The sequence below is a fragment of the Rattus rattus genome, chromosome 17 (genome assembly GCF_011064425.1).
Source record: "Rattus rattus isolate New Zealand chromosome 17, Rrattus_CSIRO_v1, whole genome shotgun sequence".
Lineage (NCBI taxonomy): Eukaryota > Metazoa > Chordata > Mammalia > Rodentia > Muridae > Rattus > Rattus rattus.
In genome coordinates, this window is record NC_046170.1 from 33,374,288 (window position 1) to 33,397,201 (window position 22,914).

The 22,914-nt window shown below is 43.8% G+C and overlaps 1 protein-coding gene across 1 annotated transcript in view; it reads right to left on the bottom strand.

Annotated features, from left to right (window-relative positions):
* Positions 1–22,914, bottom strand: part of Adamts18 (ADAM metallopeptidase with thrombospondin type 1 motif 18) — a 144,847-nt gene that overhangs the window by 11,495 nt on the left and 110,438 nt on the right. The window contains exons 17-18 of the mRNA XM_032887990.1: positions 3,752–3,893; positions 2,581–2,707 (exon numbers count right to left, since the gene is read on the bottom strand). Coding sequence (XP_032743881.1) covers positions 2,581–2,707; positions 3,752–3,893 — 269 coding nt within the window. The remainder of the gene's footprint in view (positions 1–2,580; positions 2,708–3,751; positions 3,894–22,914) is intronic.

Below are 22,914 nucleotides of genomic sequence, written 5' to 3' on the forward strand. Positions count from 1 at the left end.
AAAAGAAAAGAGCCAAGAGACATGGCTGCTACACATCTGACTTGAAGTGGTGATGTCTACAAGTTACCTTGGATACGAATATGCTAAGTACTGATTATTTTTAGAAATTAAGATCAAATCAGTAGCTAACTGTGCTTTGTTTAGACCTCAACAATTTCATTACCTTTGCTTATCTTATTTCTTCCCTCTCTCTGCTTTCCACCTGTGGTGGTTTGAATATGCTTGACCCAGGGAGGGGTACTATTTGGAGGTATGGCTGTTGGAGGAAGTGTGTCACTGTGGGCGTAGGCTTTAAGACCCTTGTCCTAGCTGCCTGGAAGCCAGTCTTCTCCTGATTGCCTTCGAACAAGATGTAGAACTCTCAGCTCCTCCTGCACCATGCCTGCCTGGATGCTGCCATGCTCCTGCCTTGATGATAATGGACTGAACCTCTGAACCTGTAAGCCAGCCCCGATTAAATGTTGTCCTTATGAGAGTTGCCTTGGTCATGGTGTCTATTCACAGGAGTAAAACCCTAAGATACCACATCATGTCTGTGTGTGAAATTAAAGCCCTTCAGTCTACAGAATCACACACAAAATCCACACCAGCCTATTTTAAGTCAATGACAATGTATCTAATAAAATATTTCCTCATATTTACATAATTTTTGTACCTTACAATATCTTTTAAAAAATAGTATGAAATTGCTAGTTTTGCCATTTGCCTACACAAATGGTATTTTTCTGTTAAATCCAAGTTGCTTTCCTTTTGTGACAAATAGGATGGGTTGTACATGCTCTGGAAAGAGCGTCACATGGGCACGTTTGGGTGGTGCGTCTGGCCTTCCATGTTTGACTCCCAGGCTACATTTTCAACTGTTATGTTCGCCCCGGGCACGGACTCCAGGTTGTCCATTTCATCCCTTACTGCCTAGCATTTTCTAGCACAGGACTGTGCATCTCAGTCCTTCTGTGCTTATCCATCATTTCTGTCCACCATGGAAAGTTGTTGCTGATGATTGGGACCATATCCTGTTACCCCCACACCACACTGCTCATCTCAGAGCCTGACGTACAGTGAGTCCCCATGATATGCTTGATGTAGAAAAAGTAACAGAGTCTGATCAGGTGGTTCCTTTGTCCCCACGCTTCTCAGAGTCCAGACCCTTCTTTCTAATCTATGCTTGGGGAAGAGCAGTTCTCCTAATTGAATATATTGACACTGAGTAAGGGCAGAGAACAAAGAGAGAGGGTAGAGGAGGCCACCCATGACATCAGCTTCCCTCTGCAGTCTATGCAAGGGGTTGCTCTGATTCTGGGTAACAAGCTTGTTTTTCACGGAACCTCACAGGTTTCAGGAGAGTCTAGAAGTTCTAGATGACCTCAGCATGCTCCTTACAAAGACTTATGTATCAAGAGTCCCTTTCTTTTGCTAGGCGGTCTAACTGGCACTAGGAGGAAGTCCTGAAATCAGAAGCTATCATCTTGCCAATCAGTGTCATGACTCTGTATGTAAACGTTAGTACACAGGCTATATCTACTTCCCCTAAAACCCAGACAAACCCAGGATAGTCAAGAACATTTTCTGTTAAATGTATCCTAGGGCCACCAAGGGACTGTTTTATGTTTTGGAAAATCCACAGAAGCCCCCTTCCCCAGGCCCTCTTCTCTTTGTAGTCATGGTTAGCTTCAGAATCTGAGAGAACGTGGGCATGCAGGATTGGTGGGTACCTGAAACCCCAGACAATTATGAGAAAATGAAATATTCGTTTTTGCACATAAATATATATTAGTGTGCATGTGTACACATGCGTGAGCATGCAGACACACAAGACAGTGTCACTTATTGAAATCATGTGTCACCCCTGGTGACTTCACTCCTGCTTTATATGAGAATATTTGGCTTAAGATAAACCACCTAAGAAGGGGTTCCACTTGGCCAGGAAGCTTACTTAGATTCATCTTCCAACACTGGCATGGCTAAAATGAGTGTGAGAACAATCCCCCTGAATGCTTCTGAGGCACAGCCATTTCTGGAGGAATCCCCACTTGGCCGTCACCCCTCCAGCTTGCCTCTTACTACTGTGCGATTTGCATTTTTTGGTTTCATGGGCTGCATTAGTGTCATTATTCTGCGTTGTTGGATGACCTATGTAAAAGTTAAGCAATGCTCACACTGAACTAATATAAGATTGTGTGTCAGTTAAATGGCTGCTTCGTTCCATTCTGGAAAGAGGGTGGTCAATCACAAGTTAAAAAGGGGGGTTGGGTGGGCTGCGGCTATGGCTCAGTTATCTTGCTTGGTAAGCATGAGACCCTAGGTCCAATTCTTACTACTGACAGGAGGGGAAGAAAAACCACCTTTTTTCTACCAAGCTTCCATAACAAAACATAAGTGAATGAGACATTCACAGATTCATATTCCTAGGTCTCATGATTCAACTTCAACCATATTTTCTTTTCCAGATTCTTATATTAAATATTGTGCTTCTTTCTGAATCCCTTCCAAACAGGAGTACGGCCAGTGCTTTGCATTACGTCTTGCCGGTAGCCGAGTTGTGGGAGAACGCATACAAGGAGGCATTTGCAGATGACTTACTAGGCTGGGCAGGAGAAAGCGTTGCATAGCTTGGGTTCCGTTGCTGGCTTGGTTCTTACACTGCAGAATGAGGAATTGACTTGGGTGTTTTGATCTCGTAAGCAAATGGCCTTGATGCTTATGTAACCTGGAGTAAAATGCCAGAAGTTAACACGGGGAGAAACGCAGACGATCCATTCTGTCTAGCTTCCCGGCTTGCTTTGGGGTCAATCAGTGTTCTGGTAACCTATTTAAGACACGGGATCCACGTGCTTTGTGAAAATGACTCCCTTGGATACAATTTCAGCCCACTGGAATTCCATTTATCCTCAAGATAATCGACTGTATACTTTAGTAATTCTAATACATGCTTTTAATCTTCAAGTGGATTCTAGAGCCATCAAGTGAATAAATAGTATTGGAAACAGAGTGACCATAAAATGAAACGTCCTAGGAAGCCTTGACATAAATTTTAAAGGTCTAAATGGAAAATATTTATATCAATAAAACACCAGTGAGATGGCTGGAGAGATGGCTTAAACCTTGCCTCTTGCCTCTAGAGGGCCAGGGTTTGATTCCCAGCATCCATGGCCATCTGCAATGCCAGTTCCAGGGAGTTCTGATGTCCTCTCCTGCCCTCTGTGGGCGCTGCCCACATGTAGTACACATACGCACAGATAGGTGAAACACTCCCACCCAGAATAATCAAGCCACTAGTAAGTGATATGTGAAAACCCTAATATCTTGCTTCACCATGAGGTGATGCAAATATACCTAAAAAGTTAAACTCTGGATATCCATTCACAGTGACCAGTTCATGACTGGATTACAAGAATATTTGTTTCAGGGGAACCATACAGCCTGATTCCCGGGAGTCAAAATCTCTCACCAGGGCCTCACATTTCTTTGTAAATACTCAGGTTTAGCTCCTCAGATAGGGAGCACCGCTTGGCTTTGAATCGTTCCTTGGTTTTCATTTTTTTCCCCTTGAAACAGTATCCGAGACATGATTCAAATGCCTCTCCCTTTATGACTGACAGTCAGCTGCATCCCTCAGCTAAAACAGTTTGTTTCCTAGAGACCTGGATTTAAACTGCCCGATGTTTCCCGAGAGTCCCTGGTGTCCTTCCGTAGACTGGATGACACCTGTAGGCAGAGATCATCCGGGAAGCAGAGTTAGGAAGCCAGTTACCTCCGCCGCAGGTGACCGAGCAGTCAGACTGCACTGTACGCCAGGTGTGGTGGTGTCTCTTGGCCGCTGGCTGAGTTACATTCACGACCTTGGGAAGTGCGTACTTCCAAGTGATCCCCGGGTTCTTGCCTTGGGTCAGAATCTGCGGGAGGTGAGATAAAACTTAAGAGATCAGCATACCAGCCAGACCCAGGATCTGTAGAGATTCCATTGGCCATTTTGGCCTTAAAATCAGGCCATTTCTTGTTCCCAAGAATGTTACATGTTAATTTATATAAAGGCTCTCCATGACACTTTAAACCATTAACCTTCCTAGGATCAAAACCGGATGCTGAAAAACCCAATTTGATGCTTTCTGTAATCACGTGAAAGTAAAGATATCAATATCAAGAAAGCCAAGGAGCCTTTAAAATGGAGACAAGTAGGTCAGCAGGTCAGCAGGTCAGCAGGATGGCTCAGCGGCTACAGGCACCATCCTGGGGGGGGGGGCTAAATGCATTCTGGGAGATGTACGATGGTAAAGGGAGAGAACAGAATCCGACAAAGTTATTCTTGGACTTGCACCACTCACATCCATGTGAGAATGCATGTATACACACACACACACACACACACACACACACACACACACACACAAATAAAGAAATGTCATATCATTGGATCTCAACCTTAAACAAAACACACACACTAGTGTTCCATGGCTAATACTTAGTATCGGTGAGAGTGTCTCTAAACTGATTGTAAACTGACTCATAAATTTTTATGATTGAAGCTCAGCGGAGAATAAGTATGCCTCCAAGTTATAGCATATCCCAGTCAGAGTGGCTAGCCCCTACTATACAGTCCAAGTAGGGTTCCAACAGACTTTTCGAAAGTAGTTTGCAAAGAGAAACTATCTACACACTATATCTAAATGGAGCAATCACAGGGACTGGAGAGAATGCTCAGTGGTTAGAAACATATGCACCAGACCCTGACTTAGTCCCCAGCATCCTTGCTGGGTGGCCCACAACTGCTTGTAACTAACTGTAGCTTCAAGGGAACCAACACACACTTCTGGCTTGCTTAGACACCTGGATTCATGTGCGTGCACACAAAAATGCACAGGCGAAGACACAGACATGCACACAAACATACGCACATGGAAACATATACACAAGAGCACACAGTCACACACACAATCACAAACATATTCACACATATCATCTTAATTTAAAATAAATCCTAAAAGAGTCAATATATGGATGTGGTATAAGGGATTTAACCTAAAAAAGGGCTAGGACCCAGGTCTGATGTGACCTCACACATAAGCTGTGATTCCTGGTGAGCTGTGGCCCGTGGGTCTCCTTGGTTATCAGGTCCTTGCCAGTGTTTTCTCTACATTATCTCAGAACATTCCTCCAAACAGCCCTACAATGAATGTGTATAAGATCATGCAAATGTCTATATTTAAATAAAATCTGCAAAAAAAAAAAAAAGAAAGAAAGAAACCATGCTTTTCCAATGCTGTCCATAACCTCCTTTTTGATGTGGGCAAACACTCTCTGGGTGTCCTCTCTTTTAAGCCATTCCTTTCTCTCTCTCTCTCTCTCAAGCTCAATTCATGAATATAAATAACTGGTTTGCTCCTACCCCATGAGTCTTGTGGAAAATTCTTTACCACCAGAACTGGGCACCCACACTCCAGAAGCAAAGGCTGCAGACAGTTAAAAATAGGAACCCCTGGTGTCTGTCTGTTGGGATCCCACCTCAATTAAAGTTGGCTGGGTGGTACTGGACCACTGGACCACACTGCTCTTTAGGGTGCTGCCACATGGGTTTCATATTGCTGTTAGCTTAAATGCCCCCAGAAGTGTTGTCTACCACTGAAGGGAGCATGGCGTGAACACCACGTGGTACTATAACCAACCAATCATGGAGTCTTCTAGGCAGAGTCACGTTAGCAGATGGATCTGGGTTACCCCCATTGCCATATTTTATTAGAAACGAAACTAATACACAACACAACAGGAAGAAACATTAGCATGAACAAACATCATATTCTCACCAGTTACCAATGAAAAAGTTCTGCTCCCCTTGTTTACCCTTTTTGCTGTGTTTCTGCTAATTTTCTGGTGTCAGATTAAATAAATTCAGACAAGTCACAGTCAAATTGGAAGAGCACCGAAGAATTGGAAGAACAGATCTAGACTCTGAAACTGTGATGGTTATGTTTTGTGTACTCAGCACAACCCAGAAACACCTGTAAAGAGGTTCTAGTTTTAGTGAGGGACTGTCTGGACCAGGTTGGCCTGTGTGCATGTCTGTCTGTCTGTCTGTCTATTTGTGTATATATATATATGTTTGTATATATATATATATATGTTTGTATATTTGTATTATGTAAATGTGTAGATATGTATGTATATGTATATATGTATGTATATGTGTGTATATATGTGCGGGGTATGTCTATGTATATGTATGTGTATGTATGTGTGTATATGTGTGTTTTTGTGTATATGTAAATGTGTGGATATATACGTGTATGTATATATATGTGTGTGGGGTATGTTTGTGTGTATGTGTATGTATGTGTATGTATATATGTGTGTTTATGTATATGTGTGTGTTTGTGTATATGTATGTGTATATGTGTGTGTGGGCGTATGTGTATATATGTATATATGTGTGTGTATGTGTGTATGCATGTGTATTTGTGTATATGTAAATGTATATATATATGTGTGTGTATGTATGTATGTAAATGTGCGGATATGTATGTGTATGTGTGGGGAGCATATGTGTATATATGTATATATGTGTGTATGTGTGTGTATGCATGTATATTTGTGTGTATGTAAGTTTATATATGTATGTGTGTGTATGAGAGAGAGAGAGACAGAGAGAGAGAGAGAGAGAGTGTGTGAGTGTGTGTGTGTGTGTGTGTGTGTGTGTATTTGGATAGGGGGCTTTATTTTGAGTGTGCTAACTGATATAGAAAAAGACCCAGCTTAAAAGTAGAGAGCTCCATTGGCTGGCGTGGGGTCCTTGACTGTATAAGAATAGACAATGTTAGCTAAGCTCTAGGCAGGATGCATTCATTCTTTCTCTGCTCTTGACTGTGGATATGACATCGCTTCAGCTTCCTGTCTTGATTTTTAACCCAAGGAAGGGCTGCAATCTTGACCTGTGACTTAGAACAAACTCTCCTCCCTAAGTTACTTTTTCACAGTGTGTTTATCCCAGCAACAGGAATGAAGCTAGCTCAGGAGGTGATGTTGCTCTTCAGGGACATTTCATCCCACCTGCTCCTCAGCTAAAGCAGGGTGACAACGTCTTAACACTCTTGGTTGCCACTGTCTCTGAGCAACAGGGGACCTGTGAGAGGCAGAAGAGCTATGGCAAGCCGAGGAAGGCCTCGGCAGGGTGATGCCATGGTACGGTGGAGTCAGACTCAGCTGCACATAGCAGGGGCCCACGCCTGTGTGCTCTAGAGAAAAAAATGTGCTGACTTTTCTCCACTTTCAAGGACTGCCTATACCTTTATCCAAACTAACTGCTGAGTTTTACTGCTCGGTGAATGGACTTCTATGAAAATACAAAGAAAAGACCCAGCTTAAAATAGGGACACAAAATAATGTTAGTTCTTGCCTTTCTCTTTTATTTAAACTGCGAGGGTGAACACTTTGGTGACTTGGGGGTTAACAAGGGTTTGGACTTTAGATCCCTGGTGTGGTAGAGAGCTTTACAAGTACAAACCTCTGTGTTCCCCTGCAGCAGTGGGAAAGTAAGCAAGCAAGCAAACGAGGCTAGGGCTGCAGAACAATGGAAGAGCCTTTGTCTAGCATCCATAAAACCCTGGGTTCAAGCCCAGGACCACAGTAACAAGGCCCATGCAATACCAGCACTTGGGAGGTGAAAGTAGGACGCTCAGGAAGTTCATGGTCGTCCTTGGCTACAGAGTTTGAGACCATCCTGCCTGCCCTTCCCCCCAACTCAATCTAAAGGGGGAACACGGTTTAACAAGTTTCCATTGAGCATACAACGTATCTGTTACTTTCACTTTTTAGATACACTTCCGGAGCTCACGTAAACACATGGTTTCCCAGCAACACTGAAAGGTTACGACTGAAAAGAAAAGCTTCCTCTACACGAAGCACCAACCAACCAAGATGCCCACATTTTCCAGGCTGCCATCTCAGCCAATCATTCAACCTAACCAACACTGCTCGCAGGAAGAAACTTATTCCATGTCCCTCAGAAGTCTGTTTCTGTCTCTGGAGCCCACTTCTCCCCGACATCTCTGTGCTGTTCTGCCTGGCCCCTGTCTCAGACCTCTCCCCCATCACATTCCAGTTTGCCTTTCTGTTGCTGTGATCAACATCACGACCAAAAGCAACTTGGTTTTCCAAGCAGTTTGCCTTACACGTCCATGCGTCCATCATTGAGAGGGTCAGAGCAGGAGCTTAAGAAGGAACTGAAGTAGAAACCATGGCGGAACATTGCTGTGGCTTAATCACTGGTTTGCTCCGGAAGCTTTTGAACATGGCCCAGGTCATTAGTAACTTCACACTTAAGTCGGGCCAATTCCAACCTATCCTGAGTGACGAGTGGTAGCCATTCCCTATGAAATCCCGAATCACTGGCCTCCACATTTGGCCTCCACACTGTTCATTCAGCCTCTGAATCTGAGTATTTGGGAGGTTCGTTCAAGTTCAACATTAGATACAACCTCTTTTCCTGTATGCATAAAGGCTACTCTTCACTTGGCCCTTCTCCTCCTCATGAGATATCAGCCCATCCTTTTAAGTTTGTAAGACAACACGGGATCATGGAGCCACCATAGACTCTTGACTCTTCCAACTCCCACGTATTTACTTATTTAGTTATTGAACAATACTTTCAAGTCATTTGCCTTGGCATTGAGCTCACTGAGGCTGGCCTAGAACCTCTGATCCTCCTGAATCTGGTTCCCCAGGGCTGCACATGTTTTGTTTTTAAGAACTAGAACCGGAACTACATAGCAGAGCCTTCCCAAATTCATGATCCTCCTGCTTCTGCCTCTGCCTCTTGAATGCCAGGTGTATACCGTGAAGCCCAGACTTAATTATCAAACTACCCTGCTGAGGACTTGAGCTCTGTCAAAATGAACAGAAGGGGGCTTAAACTTTTCTGAGGCTTTAGAGTCCCCGTGAAGAGACAAAGAAAACATTTCCCATCTCCCCTTCTTTCTCACTTAATGGAAAATATGGAAAGGTCCTTAGAAAAAGTAAAATATTTCAGCCAAGAGAACTCTGAATAGGACATTTAAAAGCTGTAAAGAACACTTAACGCACAGGATCCAAACAAGCACGAAAGGGAAAAAGAAAGAAAGATTAAAAAGGCACAATGTATTGAAGAATTTCACAGAAAACATGCAACCTTAAATCAGTAAGTCAAAAACCCCTATAATGACCCACTGTATACATTCTATTAGTTTTATAGACACTAACACAGAAGACACATTCTTTGTATTTATTTGTGGAACACGTGAGTGTGTTTTTACAAAGGCATTAAGTGAATTAAAAGCACCCCAAGTTTAAAAACCTAAGGCTCGACCTTGCTGTCTACGTAGCTATAAATCCACATGCTGTTATATGAGCAGTCATGTATGTTAAAAGCAAATACATAAACCAGAGGAGAGCATGCTGGATACTTCAACGTGAGCTCTTAAAAGCCTTCTGAGAGAAGAAATGACTTCTACAGGGAGCAGGGCAGACCACATAAACTCCAAGCACACAATGAATGACCTTAAGGCACTGCCTGCCCTTTTCTTTATTCTACATGGAGGAGGCGGATGGCAGAAAATGGAACACGTGGAGGAAGGAAACTCCCTTCTTACATTTGTGGCTTCAAAATGTACTCTGGAAACAGACAGTGAACTTGGTCTAAGGTAATCTCTATAGGCTCTTCCTATTTCCAAAAACCTAAGTTTGGTGAAGAACTCAATTTCACTTTTGAGAATCTGTGATCCCAGAGCAAAAGAAAAATCCAAGGTCCCTGGATTTAGTAAGAGCTCAGCACTCCATCAAACCAAATGCAGGGCTCCTTTTGAGCTCACAAGGTTTTCCGCTACCATTTAGGTCCCATGGCTGTGAAGGCAGCTCAGACCAAACTTAATTAATTGAAAGAAACAACTTGAAAACTTTAAAACCCACAATGATCATTTGATTAACAATTTCTTTCCTCATCGAGGGAGACCACAGCCCTCAGCTTGGTGACCTTGTCATTGATACCCAAGGGTTTCAATGTGACCGTGACAATCCCGTTAAGGGCACCTAGGCTCTGTGAATCTCTTGGAGAGATTTTCAAGGGCCCACTTCTTCTTTGAATGCTGGGGGTATTGAACCTCAGACAACAGACCTCCTGAAAATGATACTGACAGTCATTCACAGCTATTTAAAGACCTTCTCCATGACTGTCAACAATGAATTGCTTTTCTTAGCCTGGGATTGGGGTGGCTGACACTGCCACTCTCCTGATCCCATAGGTTTTGCATCCGTGCCTTGATGGCAGCTCAGCACATTAAGGCAATGCCACTTCTGAACCGCCAGCGTTGCCTGGCGGGCTGAACGACCTGGCTGTTTAATGTGCAAATTTGGAAAGACCGCCAGTGATTCAGTCTACTTAACTGGACTTAGTCCAGAGAACTTTCCAGCCAACTGGGATTGAGTCTCTAATTTACAGCTGGCAAGCCACTCCGTTAAATACTTCCAGGTCCTTAATAGTAACTGCTTAATGTCTACCTTTAACACAAGAGCCACCTGCCTTCAGACACAGCGCTCTGCAGTTCTGACCGCAGAGTGCATGGTTATAAAATTCGCAGCTTCTTAAGCTAGAAAACCACAGAGGAGACTGGAACCTACCAACTGCCCTCTGAAGCAGGGGGGTCAGCGTCTGCCAAGGGCACCCAATATAATCATATAATCTTAGGTAGATAACTGGCTTTTTTTTAGCTTCTGTTTTTTTTTTTTTTTTTGTTTTGTTTTTTTTTTTTTTTTTTTTTTTTTTATTAACTTGAGTATTTCTTATTACATTTGGAGTGTTATTCTCTTTCCTGGTTTCCGGGCAAACATCCCCCCCCTCCTCCCTTCTTTATGGGTGTTCCTCCCCACCTTCCCCCATTGCCCTCCCCCCAACAGTCTAGTTCACTGGGGGTTCAGTCTTAGCAGGACCCAGGGCTTCCCCTTCCACTGGTGCTCTTACTAGGATATTCATTGCTACCTATGAGGTCAGAGTCCAGGGTCAGTCCATGTATATAGTCTTTGGGTAGTGGCTTAGTCCCTGGAAGCTCTGGTTGCTTGGCATTGTTGTACATATGGGGTCTCGATCCCCTTCATAGCTTCTGTTTTTTTACTTTCTGTTAAAATTTACACACTTCTTCTACGAGGTTTATATTGGTTTCATTATTGAAAACCTATTTTTTTTTTAAATGAGTGTGTGAGTTTTCTAAGTTGTCTCATGAAAATCCAACTTCACCGATAGGTTTTAAAGACTGGCTTTTACTGTATGTGAGGAATCATGTTCCTTGTCTTCCATTGTGTATTTGATTTTTGTTTGTTTCTAAGTGTGCAGGTTTGGGAAAGCGCCCATAGAGGCCGGAATTAAACCTTGTGGGTTGCTCCCTGGGTATTCTCAACCTTGATCCTTAGGACCCTGCGGTCCTCTCGTTGGTCTGGAGCTCCTAGTTTATCAATGAGGATAAACAGGCTGGCCAGTGAACTCCAGTGTCCCCCATCACACCCACCCTGGTGCTGCTACCACAGCTGGCTTTTCTATGTGAATTCTGGGGACCAAATTTGGGTCATCACCTATACGCAGCAAGCATTTTATCAATGGAGCTAGCCCCCTAACCCCATAATGAGCTTGGTTGCTTTAAACACGGTGAGAGCAATGTCTCCGGGATATATCTTGTACCCTACCCAAGCAAGGGTTTCCAAATGTTTTCTTTCATTTAAAGTTGATGTTAATATTATACAAAGATGTTATCAGCCCTCAGATTGTAGGAGGATATTCTAATGTCAGCTGGCAAAGGATGGACTATATCCTCTTGTCTAGTTAGTTGTAACCCTCAATATGGTCTCTCGGAACATTGCTTCTCATGCACGGAAACAATGTCTAGGATTCCGATGTAAAGTTTTAGCTTGTATAAGTGACACGGGCCTATAATCCCAGACACTCTGTAGCTGAATCAGATGAATTTTAAGTTCAAGGCCATCCTGGGCAACTTATTGGAATCCTGTCCCCAACTAAACAAACAAACTTACAAAAAGAATATATGCAGGTCTTGTTCAGGTAAACACAACTATAGTGAGTTCACTAGTGCAAGAACCAAAAGAGATCATCACTGCTTCAAGTGCTGAGAATAGCTTATTTTAACAGGCTATTGAATCTTAACAGTGTGTGTGTGTGTGTGTGTGTGTGTGTGTGTGTGTGTGTGTGTGTGTGTATGTGTGTGTGTGTGTGTGTTTTACTGAGTATTAAACACATGTATTCTAGAGCATGCCCAGTAGACTATCATTGAACTATAGCTTCAGACTTTTAGGTAACTATTTAAAGATTTTTTTAAAATATAAGTTTATGTGGTTTCTGCAACCCCACTGTATGTTAAAATGTATCCAGTTTTCCTCACCTTCTGTGTAGAGAATTGAGTCTAGACAAGCGACAGTAATACAATGCGGGAAGTCATCTGAAGAACAGCTTCAAAGGTGTGGGCTAAGTCACTGTATCTCTGGGAAGGTTTTAAGTCATTCCTGGGTCTAACAAAGAGAAACAGTGCTTACTGATCTACCACACAAGTGTGGGCCATGAATTAACCTGAGGCTCCAGTTTCAAACAGGATATGGCGTCTCAAACAAATCATCAGTTAATGCTCAAGCTCCTTGGGAATGGTTGTCTCTCACTTGAGGGCTACATCAGCTATTCTGAACCCCTTGCGTTGTCTGTTTTCACTGAATGCATGCTTCTTGGCTACTGTCCTATGGTCTATGCTGACTCATCTCACAGAGCACTTTTACCCATTACATTACAGCTATCATACATAGGGGAGGACTGAGGCAGAATTATCGCAAGGGCAGGAGCTAGGGGAAAAGCACAGGGCTTATTGGCGGTGCTTGTACATGGTCACCTCGCTAATCAATGTACCCATCTGCTTGGACCCTTGTCCCATAGCATCTCCCTTTGTCAGAAAGTACAGGGTAAGTTATTTGTTATAGTAATTCTTTCTCATTTATATTCTCTCTTTGTGTGTCCCAATATTCTCTCTGTCTCTCTCTGTCTCCATCTCTCTGTCTGTGTCTGTGTCTCCTCTCTCTCCCTCCCTCCTCCCTCCCTCCTCCTCCCTCCTCCTCCCTCCTCCCTCCTCCCTCCCTCCCTCTCTCCCTCTCAGGCCTTTGGGGCCTGAAAGCACTGTGCAGGCCCAGGCTGGCCCCTGAACTCACAGAGATCAGCTTGCCTTCTGCTTCCCAAGTGCTGTGATTAAAGGTATGCACCACCACATTCAGCTCATGGTAATTTTGTAGAGATATTTTTTTTCCAGCCTTGCACATTAACCTGAGGTCAGCCTACGTCTCCCTTCCCATTGCTAACTCCCAAGGCTGCTGTGTGTTTAGCTTTAGGGTTCCTTTGCTGTGCTATCAAATACCACTGGGCTTGCAGGGAGTTAAACCTGCCTGTCGGCAGCCTGACACTGCTGAGGGGGAGGGGAAATGTTTAAAACTAAAGGTAAAGCCGTTTATATTTTAAGTTCTTCTAAAAGAGGAATGCTGTGAAGGATCTGGGAGATCGGATTTCAGGTAAAGACTAGCAGCCTTGCTGCCCTGCCTTCTGGGATCACTCTGTTCTGGAGATAAGGATGATGTCATGCTGCTCCTGAAGAATCCCCTTTCATTCGCAGGACAGCTTGCTGGAGGACGGCTGTTTCACCGCCGCCTTGTGCCAGACACACAGAGACAGACAGCCCGAGGGACAGAAAAGAATGAATGAGAGGCACAAAGCAGCAAGAACTTTCTCCTCAGCCAGACACACCTTGGGCTGGGGATGCAGCTCAGCAGTAGGGAGGTGGCCTAAAGCACAAAGCCCCAGGATGGGTCCCCAGCACCACAAGCAGTTAATCAGCAAAGGAAAAGAATCTGAGTTTTACACCACCAACGTCTCCTAACACTGTTTAGTAAGCAAGCCTTTCCCACAGTACTCAAAGAAAGATCTTAGCCATTGATCTTGGCTGATCTCTATAGCAATCTTTAAATGGGAGGACATTAACTTTTCATCCTCAGCCCAAAACTCAGCAGTGGTGGTTAATACAAAGGCTTCCAACTGTGTTCAGCCCTAAGTGGGAGCCCATGTCAACGGCTCCAAGGCTCAGGGACATTACAGAAAAGGAAGCTGAGAGAACGTAAGGGTGGAGCATGGGGCGGCGCAATGCTGTCTTCTGGACACACCCTGACTCCTGCTCATAACCCCACAGCAGCCATGGTTACTTACATGTAATAATCATATACATGTAAACTTACACCAGTTTGAGCCTATCACAGTTCCACCATGGAGGGGCTCCCAGAGGAGCCTTTGGCTTTTAGTGGTTGCTTGGGAAGTTGATGGAGCCACTCTTCCAGTAAATGACCCCATACCCATGCTCAGGAAAGTAATTGTAATTAAACTCAATCACACATCACATCACATGCACCATGAGTGCAGCGTGTGTGTGTGTGTGTGTGTGTGTGTGTGTGTGTGTGTGTGTGTGTGTACATACATAAATAAAATAGTAGGAAGAGGGGGATATGTTGGGAAGAAGAAGAGACTTAATGGTGAGGGAGGAGATAAGGGAGGGTAATGAGGTGGTGGGTAGGACCATCCAAATATACCATGCACCGTCAAAGGACAAAAAGAAAGAAAGAGAAAGACAAAGCCCAGCATATACACATCTGTCTACTTCAGATGAAACCAGTGGTTTTTTTTTTTTCCCCAAAGAAGCTATGTGTAAGTTTTAACCCTAGCTGTCAACTGTTTTTCATTTCTATCACTTGACTATATCATTCTTATGTCCCCAGGCACACACACTGAAGTATTTGGGGATACAGAATTAAGACAGGCAAATCCAATCATCGAACACAACCAACCGCACACAATACCCTCAACACTATTGAAACATAAGCTCGCCCTAAGTCCTCCAGATAACCAACAAGTTCATAAGTTTAATGAGAGATTTTTCAGTCCTCCTGCCAGACTTTTGCTGCTGAGAGTGAGTCGAAGAGATGGAAACTGTCTGGTTTCATAAAACCTGTATCTGCTGTGATCTCAGAAAGCAGACCACTGCCAAGTCTGTGCTGATTTCTTTGGGGGCTAGGACTTGAGCGTGCACATGACTGGCCTTTGCTCTGAGCGGTGCAGAAATGTAGGTTGTTTGCCTGTGGCCTGAGTCTGCGTGTCAGGGCAGGAACGTGACGGATGAATTTAAATCATGCGTAAAATTACTCAAGGCTTGAGATGGTCCTAAAACCCCAGCATCAGCCCCAGGAATGCCCCTTGGCCAATGAGGAGCCCTGTGACAGGGTGACAACCACCTGTTGGAAATGGAGAATCCAGATAGCACCAAGGATGCAGAGAGAGGGGACATGTGTAACACAGCAATTTCGAAACAGGACTGGCTCATGACTTCGTGATAAAGGGAAAGTCTGTTTTCCATTTAGATTAAACTCTTGAGTTGCCTATGAAGACATCCTATAAAACCTTGACATATAAAAATAACCAGAAGCAGAAGGTGCTTTTATTTGGTGTGAGGCCATGTACTTGTTTCTCGGGGTTAACTGACAGCAGTCAATTACTCCGGGGATTGTATGATTCTCCTTTGATTACAAAACACGCAGGGATATAGAGAAAGATCTGGGACCCCACATGCTGGGGGAGCAAAAATCACCTCCCTCTGTCTGGTGAGCTCCTGAGATGGTGTCTGAGTATCTTATATGTAAATCACTCATGCCCACAGCAGGTAAGAGGCACACAAGGGTCCCAGAGAGTGTTTCAGGACTCAAAATGGGTGACTGGGGTGATGGCTCAGCATTTAGGAGTGCCTGTTCGCCATCTGGGCTCGGCGGTGCTTGCCTTTTAACCACAGCACTCTAGGGGCAGAGGTAAGTGGATTTCTGTGAGGTGAGGCCAGACTGATCTACCTTGTAAGTACCAGACCAGCCAGAGCTACAAAGCAAGCTAGCATTCTATTTGCAGCACCGACATTGGTCATCCTTAATAATCTGTAACTCCAGCTTCAGAGGGTCTGACGCCCTGTTCTGGCCTTCTCAGGTACCTATACATACATGCACATACTGACACACAGTTACACATACATAAATAAAAAAAAATTAAAGAGGTGTATGGATTCAAATGTTAGTCACCGTAGTTAACTTTACTCTATATGGTCCTAAGAGATAATTAATTAATTAATCATGAGAATAACATATACTGAGAATTGAAGGAGAGGGGGAAAGGTGTATGTGATGGTTTGGAGGGAGGGAAGGGATTAAAGTCATAATCAAATTATAATCTCTGAAACAAAAGAACACACAAGCTTTATCCTGTGATGGTGTTTGCTCCACACTTTAAAATTTTCCTCCTAGTATTCTAGAATGTTCTACATACTATGTCAGTGGTGGAAGGCTACAAAGAGAAATAAGTTATCATATGATAAAGTCGGGATTCAGGTATTACAAGAACACCCTTGACAAACTGAGACCCAGGAAATCTGAGCGATCCATTTAATGTCACACAGGAGCCATTCAGCCTGATCACCAACAGCCATTTTCTGTCTTACCTTGAAGCTTTCCCCAGGTAGAGGCAAAGACCTGTTCCTTATACGTTTTAGCAACTGATGGTTGCTAAGGGAGAGAGTCAGTCAGCTTTTGGTATGAGCTTACTGGCAGATCACCCGCATCCTAGTGGATGGTCCCACATCCATTGCACATATGAGCATCATTAATTGGACTCAGAGTTATGAATAGCAGAAAAAAGCAAGATATGGAGTTGTGGTGAAGACAAGATGGGGTCCAGGGGCAAGCTGGAGGGGATGTATATAATGACGGGTAGATATGATGGAATTGTATTATAGAGAGCTGTGGGGTTTTCAAAGAATAGACACAAAGTATTGCTTTTAAAAGACAAATCCATAATGGGTTATAACACATTGAAAAAAAAGGGAGCAGAGTCCAGGGGTAGTAGGAGGGAACATTTGAGGTGAAGAAGGATAGAATCAAGATACGTCATACATGTGTCAGCAACTGTCAAAGAATAAATAAAATATTCAAAAAGACTCCAACCATAAAGGTTGGGCAACACAGTTTGCATTTTAACCCCTGGTGCAAGTTCAGTATCTAAGATAGACCTGGGCATTGAATAGGTGCCAATGGGTTTTTAGTGTTTTTAAAATTAAATTCTGTTGTCTAAGGATATAATGTAAAATGTTAGACATCAAGCGGGACATAAAGAGGAACAGGTCTCTTTGATGATAGTTATGGGAACCAATGCATCCCAAGGAGGTTGAAAATGGGACATCGGTAAAACCTTGCCAGGTTATGACATAATGCACATGAGTGGGAAAGAAAGAGGGGCATCGTCCTTACAGGGCTGCCCTTGAGTGTCTGGCAGACACAGCTTTCTGCTGAATTTCACATTGTAACCAGAACCGAGACACAGGCAAGGCCATGAGAGGCGTGCTGTCCGGAGACTTGTTTCTGAGACTGGAACAGCATTTTTCTTTTCGCTGTGTTCCCACATTCTGATTTCAGCATCCCACAGGATTGTAAAACATATTCAACATTTTTATATTGGAGTGAACATATTTTTGGCTCCCAAAGTATCCATTTTGGTTCAACTCATTGTCTTTGTATGAAAGGGAAAATGAACTTTATTTAACTCCCTTTAAAGAACAATGCCATGGATCACTTGGACATTAAGATTAAGTCTACTTTAGGGAAATATAATTTATTACTTATTACAATTTCTCTGTCACTGTCTTTCTCTGACGTTGTTTCTCTCTGTCTCCCTCCCTTTCTTTCTCTTTTCTTCTCTCTCTCTCTCTCTCTCTCTCTCTCTCTCTCTCTCTCTCTCACACACACACACACACACACACACACACATACACAATTAAGAAATACTTTTAAGAATATGATACATACTCAATTGAACATACAGCACATATCTATAGGACTTTATTCAAAATTTTCCTAATAGGTGGTTGTTACTGTTTAAGGAATTTGTGTGTAGGAACATACCGATGGAGGAATCTGACCAGTTTTAGGGAACTGCATCCTTATTTCTTGAAAATCACTTTGGAAAGACTGGAGGCATGGTTCAGCCTTTAAGAGCACCAGCTACACTTGCAAAGGACATGGGTTTGTTAACCAAGATAAAACCCCACAGATGTGCCCACCTGATGGGGTGGACACAATTTCTCAATGGAGGTATGCCAATTCACATAGATAAAATCTAACTGTGACAGCTTGCAATTTTATTTTCCCCTTTAATAAGTGATAAAATGATTTATGTAGCAAAGTTGTTTTAAGATAATGATTTATCGTCTGTCAATGTGTGACTGACAAGTCTATTTTATACACCCATGTATTTAAGGTTGCTTAAAATTTTCCTCAGGTGAAACAGGATCAAAAGTACAAAAAGTTTAAGAACCCCTGGTGTAGGAAATGGCTGGAGGTGAGCTCATGACCAAGGTCTATGGCCAAGCTTGGCAAACTCAGATATCCACTAATGTCAGAAGTTTCTAGAAACAGATTTTTCAGTTCACATCTTTACAAGAAGTTACACTGTCCCATTAGAATTTATTGTTATGTGGTCTGGGAGATGGGGCTGGCCTTTGGCCACCAGTTTGCTCACCATGATGTGAGGTTTAAGGTTAGTTTCTTAAAATGTGTGTGCCATATATGCAAAGGGAAAAAGATATGATACGGGCAGCAAAACTTATCTTAAATCATTCTCACAAGAGCCACCATAGCAAGTGTGATTTGCCCAGACCACAGATGTGGACGTTAAAAGGCAGAGAAAGCAGGAAGTTTCCCCTGGTTACATTAGCTAGTTAAGTCTGAGATTTTTTTTTTTTTTTTCTTTTTTTTGTGAGCAAAGGGAAAAAAGATATGGGGACCTTAAATCCCAGGGCCTTGTGATTTGCCCAGACCACAGATGTGGACGTTAAAAGGCAGAGAAAGCAGGAAGTTTCCCCTGGTTACATTAGCTAGTTAAGTCTGGATTTCTAACACCTTCAGATCTCAAGTTGTAGATGGTTAGTTTGGGTCAGTGATCTTCATTGTTCATCAGTAAATGTTTAAACTATCACACAGCATATTCCATATGGCACGATGGCTAATATTGACTCTCAACTCATAGGATCTAGAGTTAGTATTGACTCTCAACTTACACAGTCTAGAGTTACCTGGGAAGGGAGTCTCAACATGGGACAGTCTAGATAAGGTTTTCCCATGGGCCTACTTATGATAGAGTCTTCTTAATGAAGTCATTGGAGTGAGAAGATCCAATCCACTGTGGGAAGTACCATTCTGTAAGCATTGGTCCCAGATTGTTTAAAGAGTAGAAAAAGTGAGTTGGGTATTCTGTTCTTAATTTTCTTCTCTATTCTCTTGCTGTTTTTGCATCATGACATTATAAAAGCCAAATAAACCCTCCTTCCCCAAGACTTTGTCAAGGTGTTTTGTCACGGTGACAGAAATGTGACTAGGACACATGGAGAGTGCCCCTTTATTCTATACCATCATGGTTCAAAAGGTCCTCAGAACAGACTGACAGACAGACTCCCACACTGTAGGAAATGCTGTGATTCTGAAATCCAAACAGATTGCATGGCCTTGACTCTGTGACACTGACATGTATGTGGCAAGCAGTGTTCTCTGGTAGCCTGCAGAGACCGAGAGAGTATTTGGGAAGGATATTCTACTCCAAAATGAATGTGGAAAGATTTTGAGTACGGGATTCATGCACAGATTTTAAATATCTTAGGATCCAGAAGAAAGCATGCCAACTTGGAGTTAGCAGAGAAAGAACAGCTAGGGTGTCATCCCTACTTTCACTAAGGAGATCTCTCCTCTCCTGTCCGGGCAGTTTCAGAGTGAAAGCACAGGACAGAATTCCAGGGTAGCAACAGAAGAGCATTTATATACAAAGTCCCATGGCAATGTTGAGTTGAGGTCCAGGTGGACATATGCCCTTTGTGCCAGCTCACCAGTGCTGTCAATTGTAGTTCAACAGTGTCTTTGTGAGACATAGTCTTGATAAGGCAATGATTTGGCTATCCCCAAGAGGCAGCCCATCAGTTAAAACTGGGACCGGGACCCTATGGTTTATTAATTTCCATTTAGGTATCACATCCAGGGTTTTCATGATTTGATACACACTCATTCCACTGCTGCTTTGGGTACTTTAATGCATACCCCTCTGACTTTCCATTTCTGCATCAGTACTGAAGATGCATCTTAAATAACAGGGGGCTAAAATGGAAGAATTCCTCCATCCGTAGCCCCACTACAAGGTACCATCAAGATCGCTACAGTAGTAAAAACACCCACCAAAGGCTCAAGGGAAGAAGCCAATGTTCATTCTCAATATTGTCTTCTCCCTAAGATTCCATATCCCGGGTACCTCTAGAACTTTCCTTCTTGCTGTCTATCTAAATTTGTACCGCAAGCAAGTCCACACCCTTCATGTTTACACCCTCAGTGTCAAGTTTTTAGCACTTCTCACCTGAAATTAAAGATGAATGTTTCCGGTCTCTCGGCCCACTTTGTGTCCCTCAAACCACGTTTCCACCCAGCAGCTGGAGTGAGTTTTTAACACACCCACCTCAGTAGGATCTGGACACTGCCTCAGCATGAACGTCATGCTCCTCCCCGTGGGTTAGAATGTCGCCGTGCTCTGCAGCTCTACTACGCCCACCCACGCCTCAGGACAACCTCTCAGTCTGATGCATTGATTTTATCCTTAACTATTTTCTGTCTTGAAAACCCCGCACACATCACTTGGCTGGTCCTTTAATTATCACATTAGACGACACTTCCTCTAACAACCCCTAAATCCAGAGACACTCTCTGTTTTCTTCGCCTGGATTTATTTTCCTTTGGGGAGCTTGCCAAAAATCTGTGTTCATTGATGTTGTAGTACATCACTACTCTAGACTTTCCAGTGTGCTAAGTTTCACAGTAGCAGGGAGGATTGCTAGGTTGTTTTCTCTTTTCTCTTCTCTTTTCTCCTTTCCTAGTTTATCCTCAGCTATTATATACCTGTATCCATCTGCAGTTAGGTGAGGAGCCAAGAAGATGCTCAGGATGTGGAATGCAGGAAACCGCCATAGCGGCTTTAAACAGTGCTACTTTCCATTTCCAACTATCTATGGTTCTGGTAAATCCAGGAATTTATTCAGGAACTTGTGGGACAGAGAAAGACTCTGGTTCCCAGTTGAGGAGGTTTGAAACCCCGGTGACCCTGACTCCCAGGAAACCGGGCCCTTTACTAGCCACAGCCCTCCATAGGTTTGTGACCATCAGTCATGTAAGAGCAATGCCCCAAGCCCCTTCACAGGTAGAGGATGTGACCACAGGTATCTAAAGGCCAAGAGGTTTAGCCAATCACCTTTCCTTCCCAGACACTCCTCCCTGCAAAAGGTATTTAAGCTCAGGCCCACTCTGAGAAGTGGGGTACGGTTTTACTCGTCCACTTTCTGCTGTGACAATAAGCGCCTTGAAACCATGAACTGACTGCCTCTTTTAACGGGATCTGTGGTGGAGAGCCACAGAGAAGGCCTTCACCTACAGAGCAGCTATCTAATCTCCAGAAGAAAGTCTCCCTTTGCTCCCTGTGGCACCCATCACTAAGCTCAAGCCTTCCACAGCCAAGCCAAGGACTACTCCCAGCAGGACCAGCTAAGGCATCCCCCCTCCTTCCCTCTGCCCCTCAGCCCCTGGTTAGATCCCACCCTGCTGGCCCTCACTCTGTTCTCAGGTTCTCAGCTCTTCTGTGGCATCCCAGCCGTGCCTGGATGCCCAAGAGCCTGAGAATCCCTGGCCTCCTTGCAGGTCCTGGGACTTAAAAGCCAGCTCTGGCTGTGTCCCTACTCCTGGAGCAGTGTCCTGGTGTCCCGAGGCTTCTCATAGCCTGACACCCACCCGACAGCGGTGTGGGGTAAGCTTGGTCAAACTCCCCATGTCCTGCCTCCCTAAGCGACCCGAGTCCTGTGGCGGAACAGACATAGGACCCTACCATTAATCCTATAGGAACCATCAAAACGTCATGTAAATTCACCCAGAATAGCTCATCACACATGACCTCCAAACTCCCACCGAGGGCACAAGAAATCTCTTTTCACTGCTTTCTCCACAGATCCACCAGAGGCTGCACATGGTCACCACCCACTTTGCAGCAGTTGGATCTAGTATAGCTGAGCGAGGAAGCAGGAAAATGGACAGGAAGCTTCAGGACGGATCTGCCTCTGGAAAGAGCTCTGTCGATCGTAAATTCAGCCAAAGTCTCCCAAGAGGATGGGGACATGGTATTCTGAAGGAGCGAGCACAGAGACCCTTCCTGAGCCCAGAGATGCTTCCTGAGCATGCCAAGGACAAAGTAAATGCAAATAGATTAACTATACACTAGAATGGTGTGGAGAGAATGAAATAGTCTTAGGCAAAAGTCATCAGCCATGCTCCTGGCACCAGTCTTAATATTCGACGTTCATAGTGACCTTCTCATTGTCACTGGTTTCTTCTGTTGGGTATATTCCAATGATCTTGTTGGATCAAGACAAAGGACTGTGGCTGAAGTACATAGGTAAAGTCCACGCCTGGCCTATACAAGGCCCAATTCTTAGCACCAACAGAATGTTTTAAAAATAATTTGAGTAGCAACGGTCCCTGGGCTGCCCAGCTCGCTGTTCCCAGAGCTTCCCACCCTTGCAGAGCTTCTGCACCTTCTAGGTCAAGTTTTGCCTTAAGAAAGCCTTACCACACGAGAGGCTTGGCTTTTCTTAGCATCTTGGACATGAGGTAACATCATGTGCAGCAGAGATAGAAAGACCAGAGTTTTGATCTCGGGTCTGTGTTACATAAGCTCTGGGAGGCTCTATGTTCTTCTCTGTGAAAGGGAAA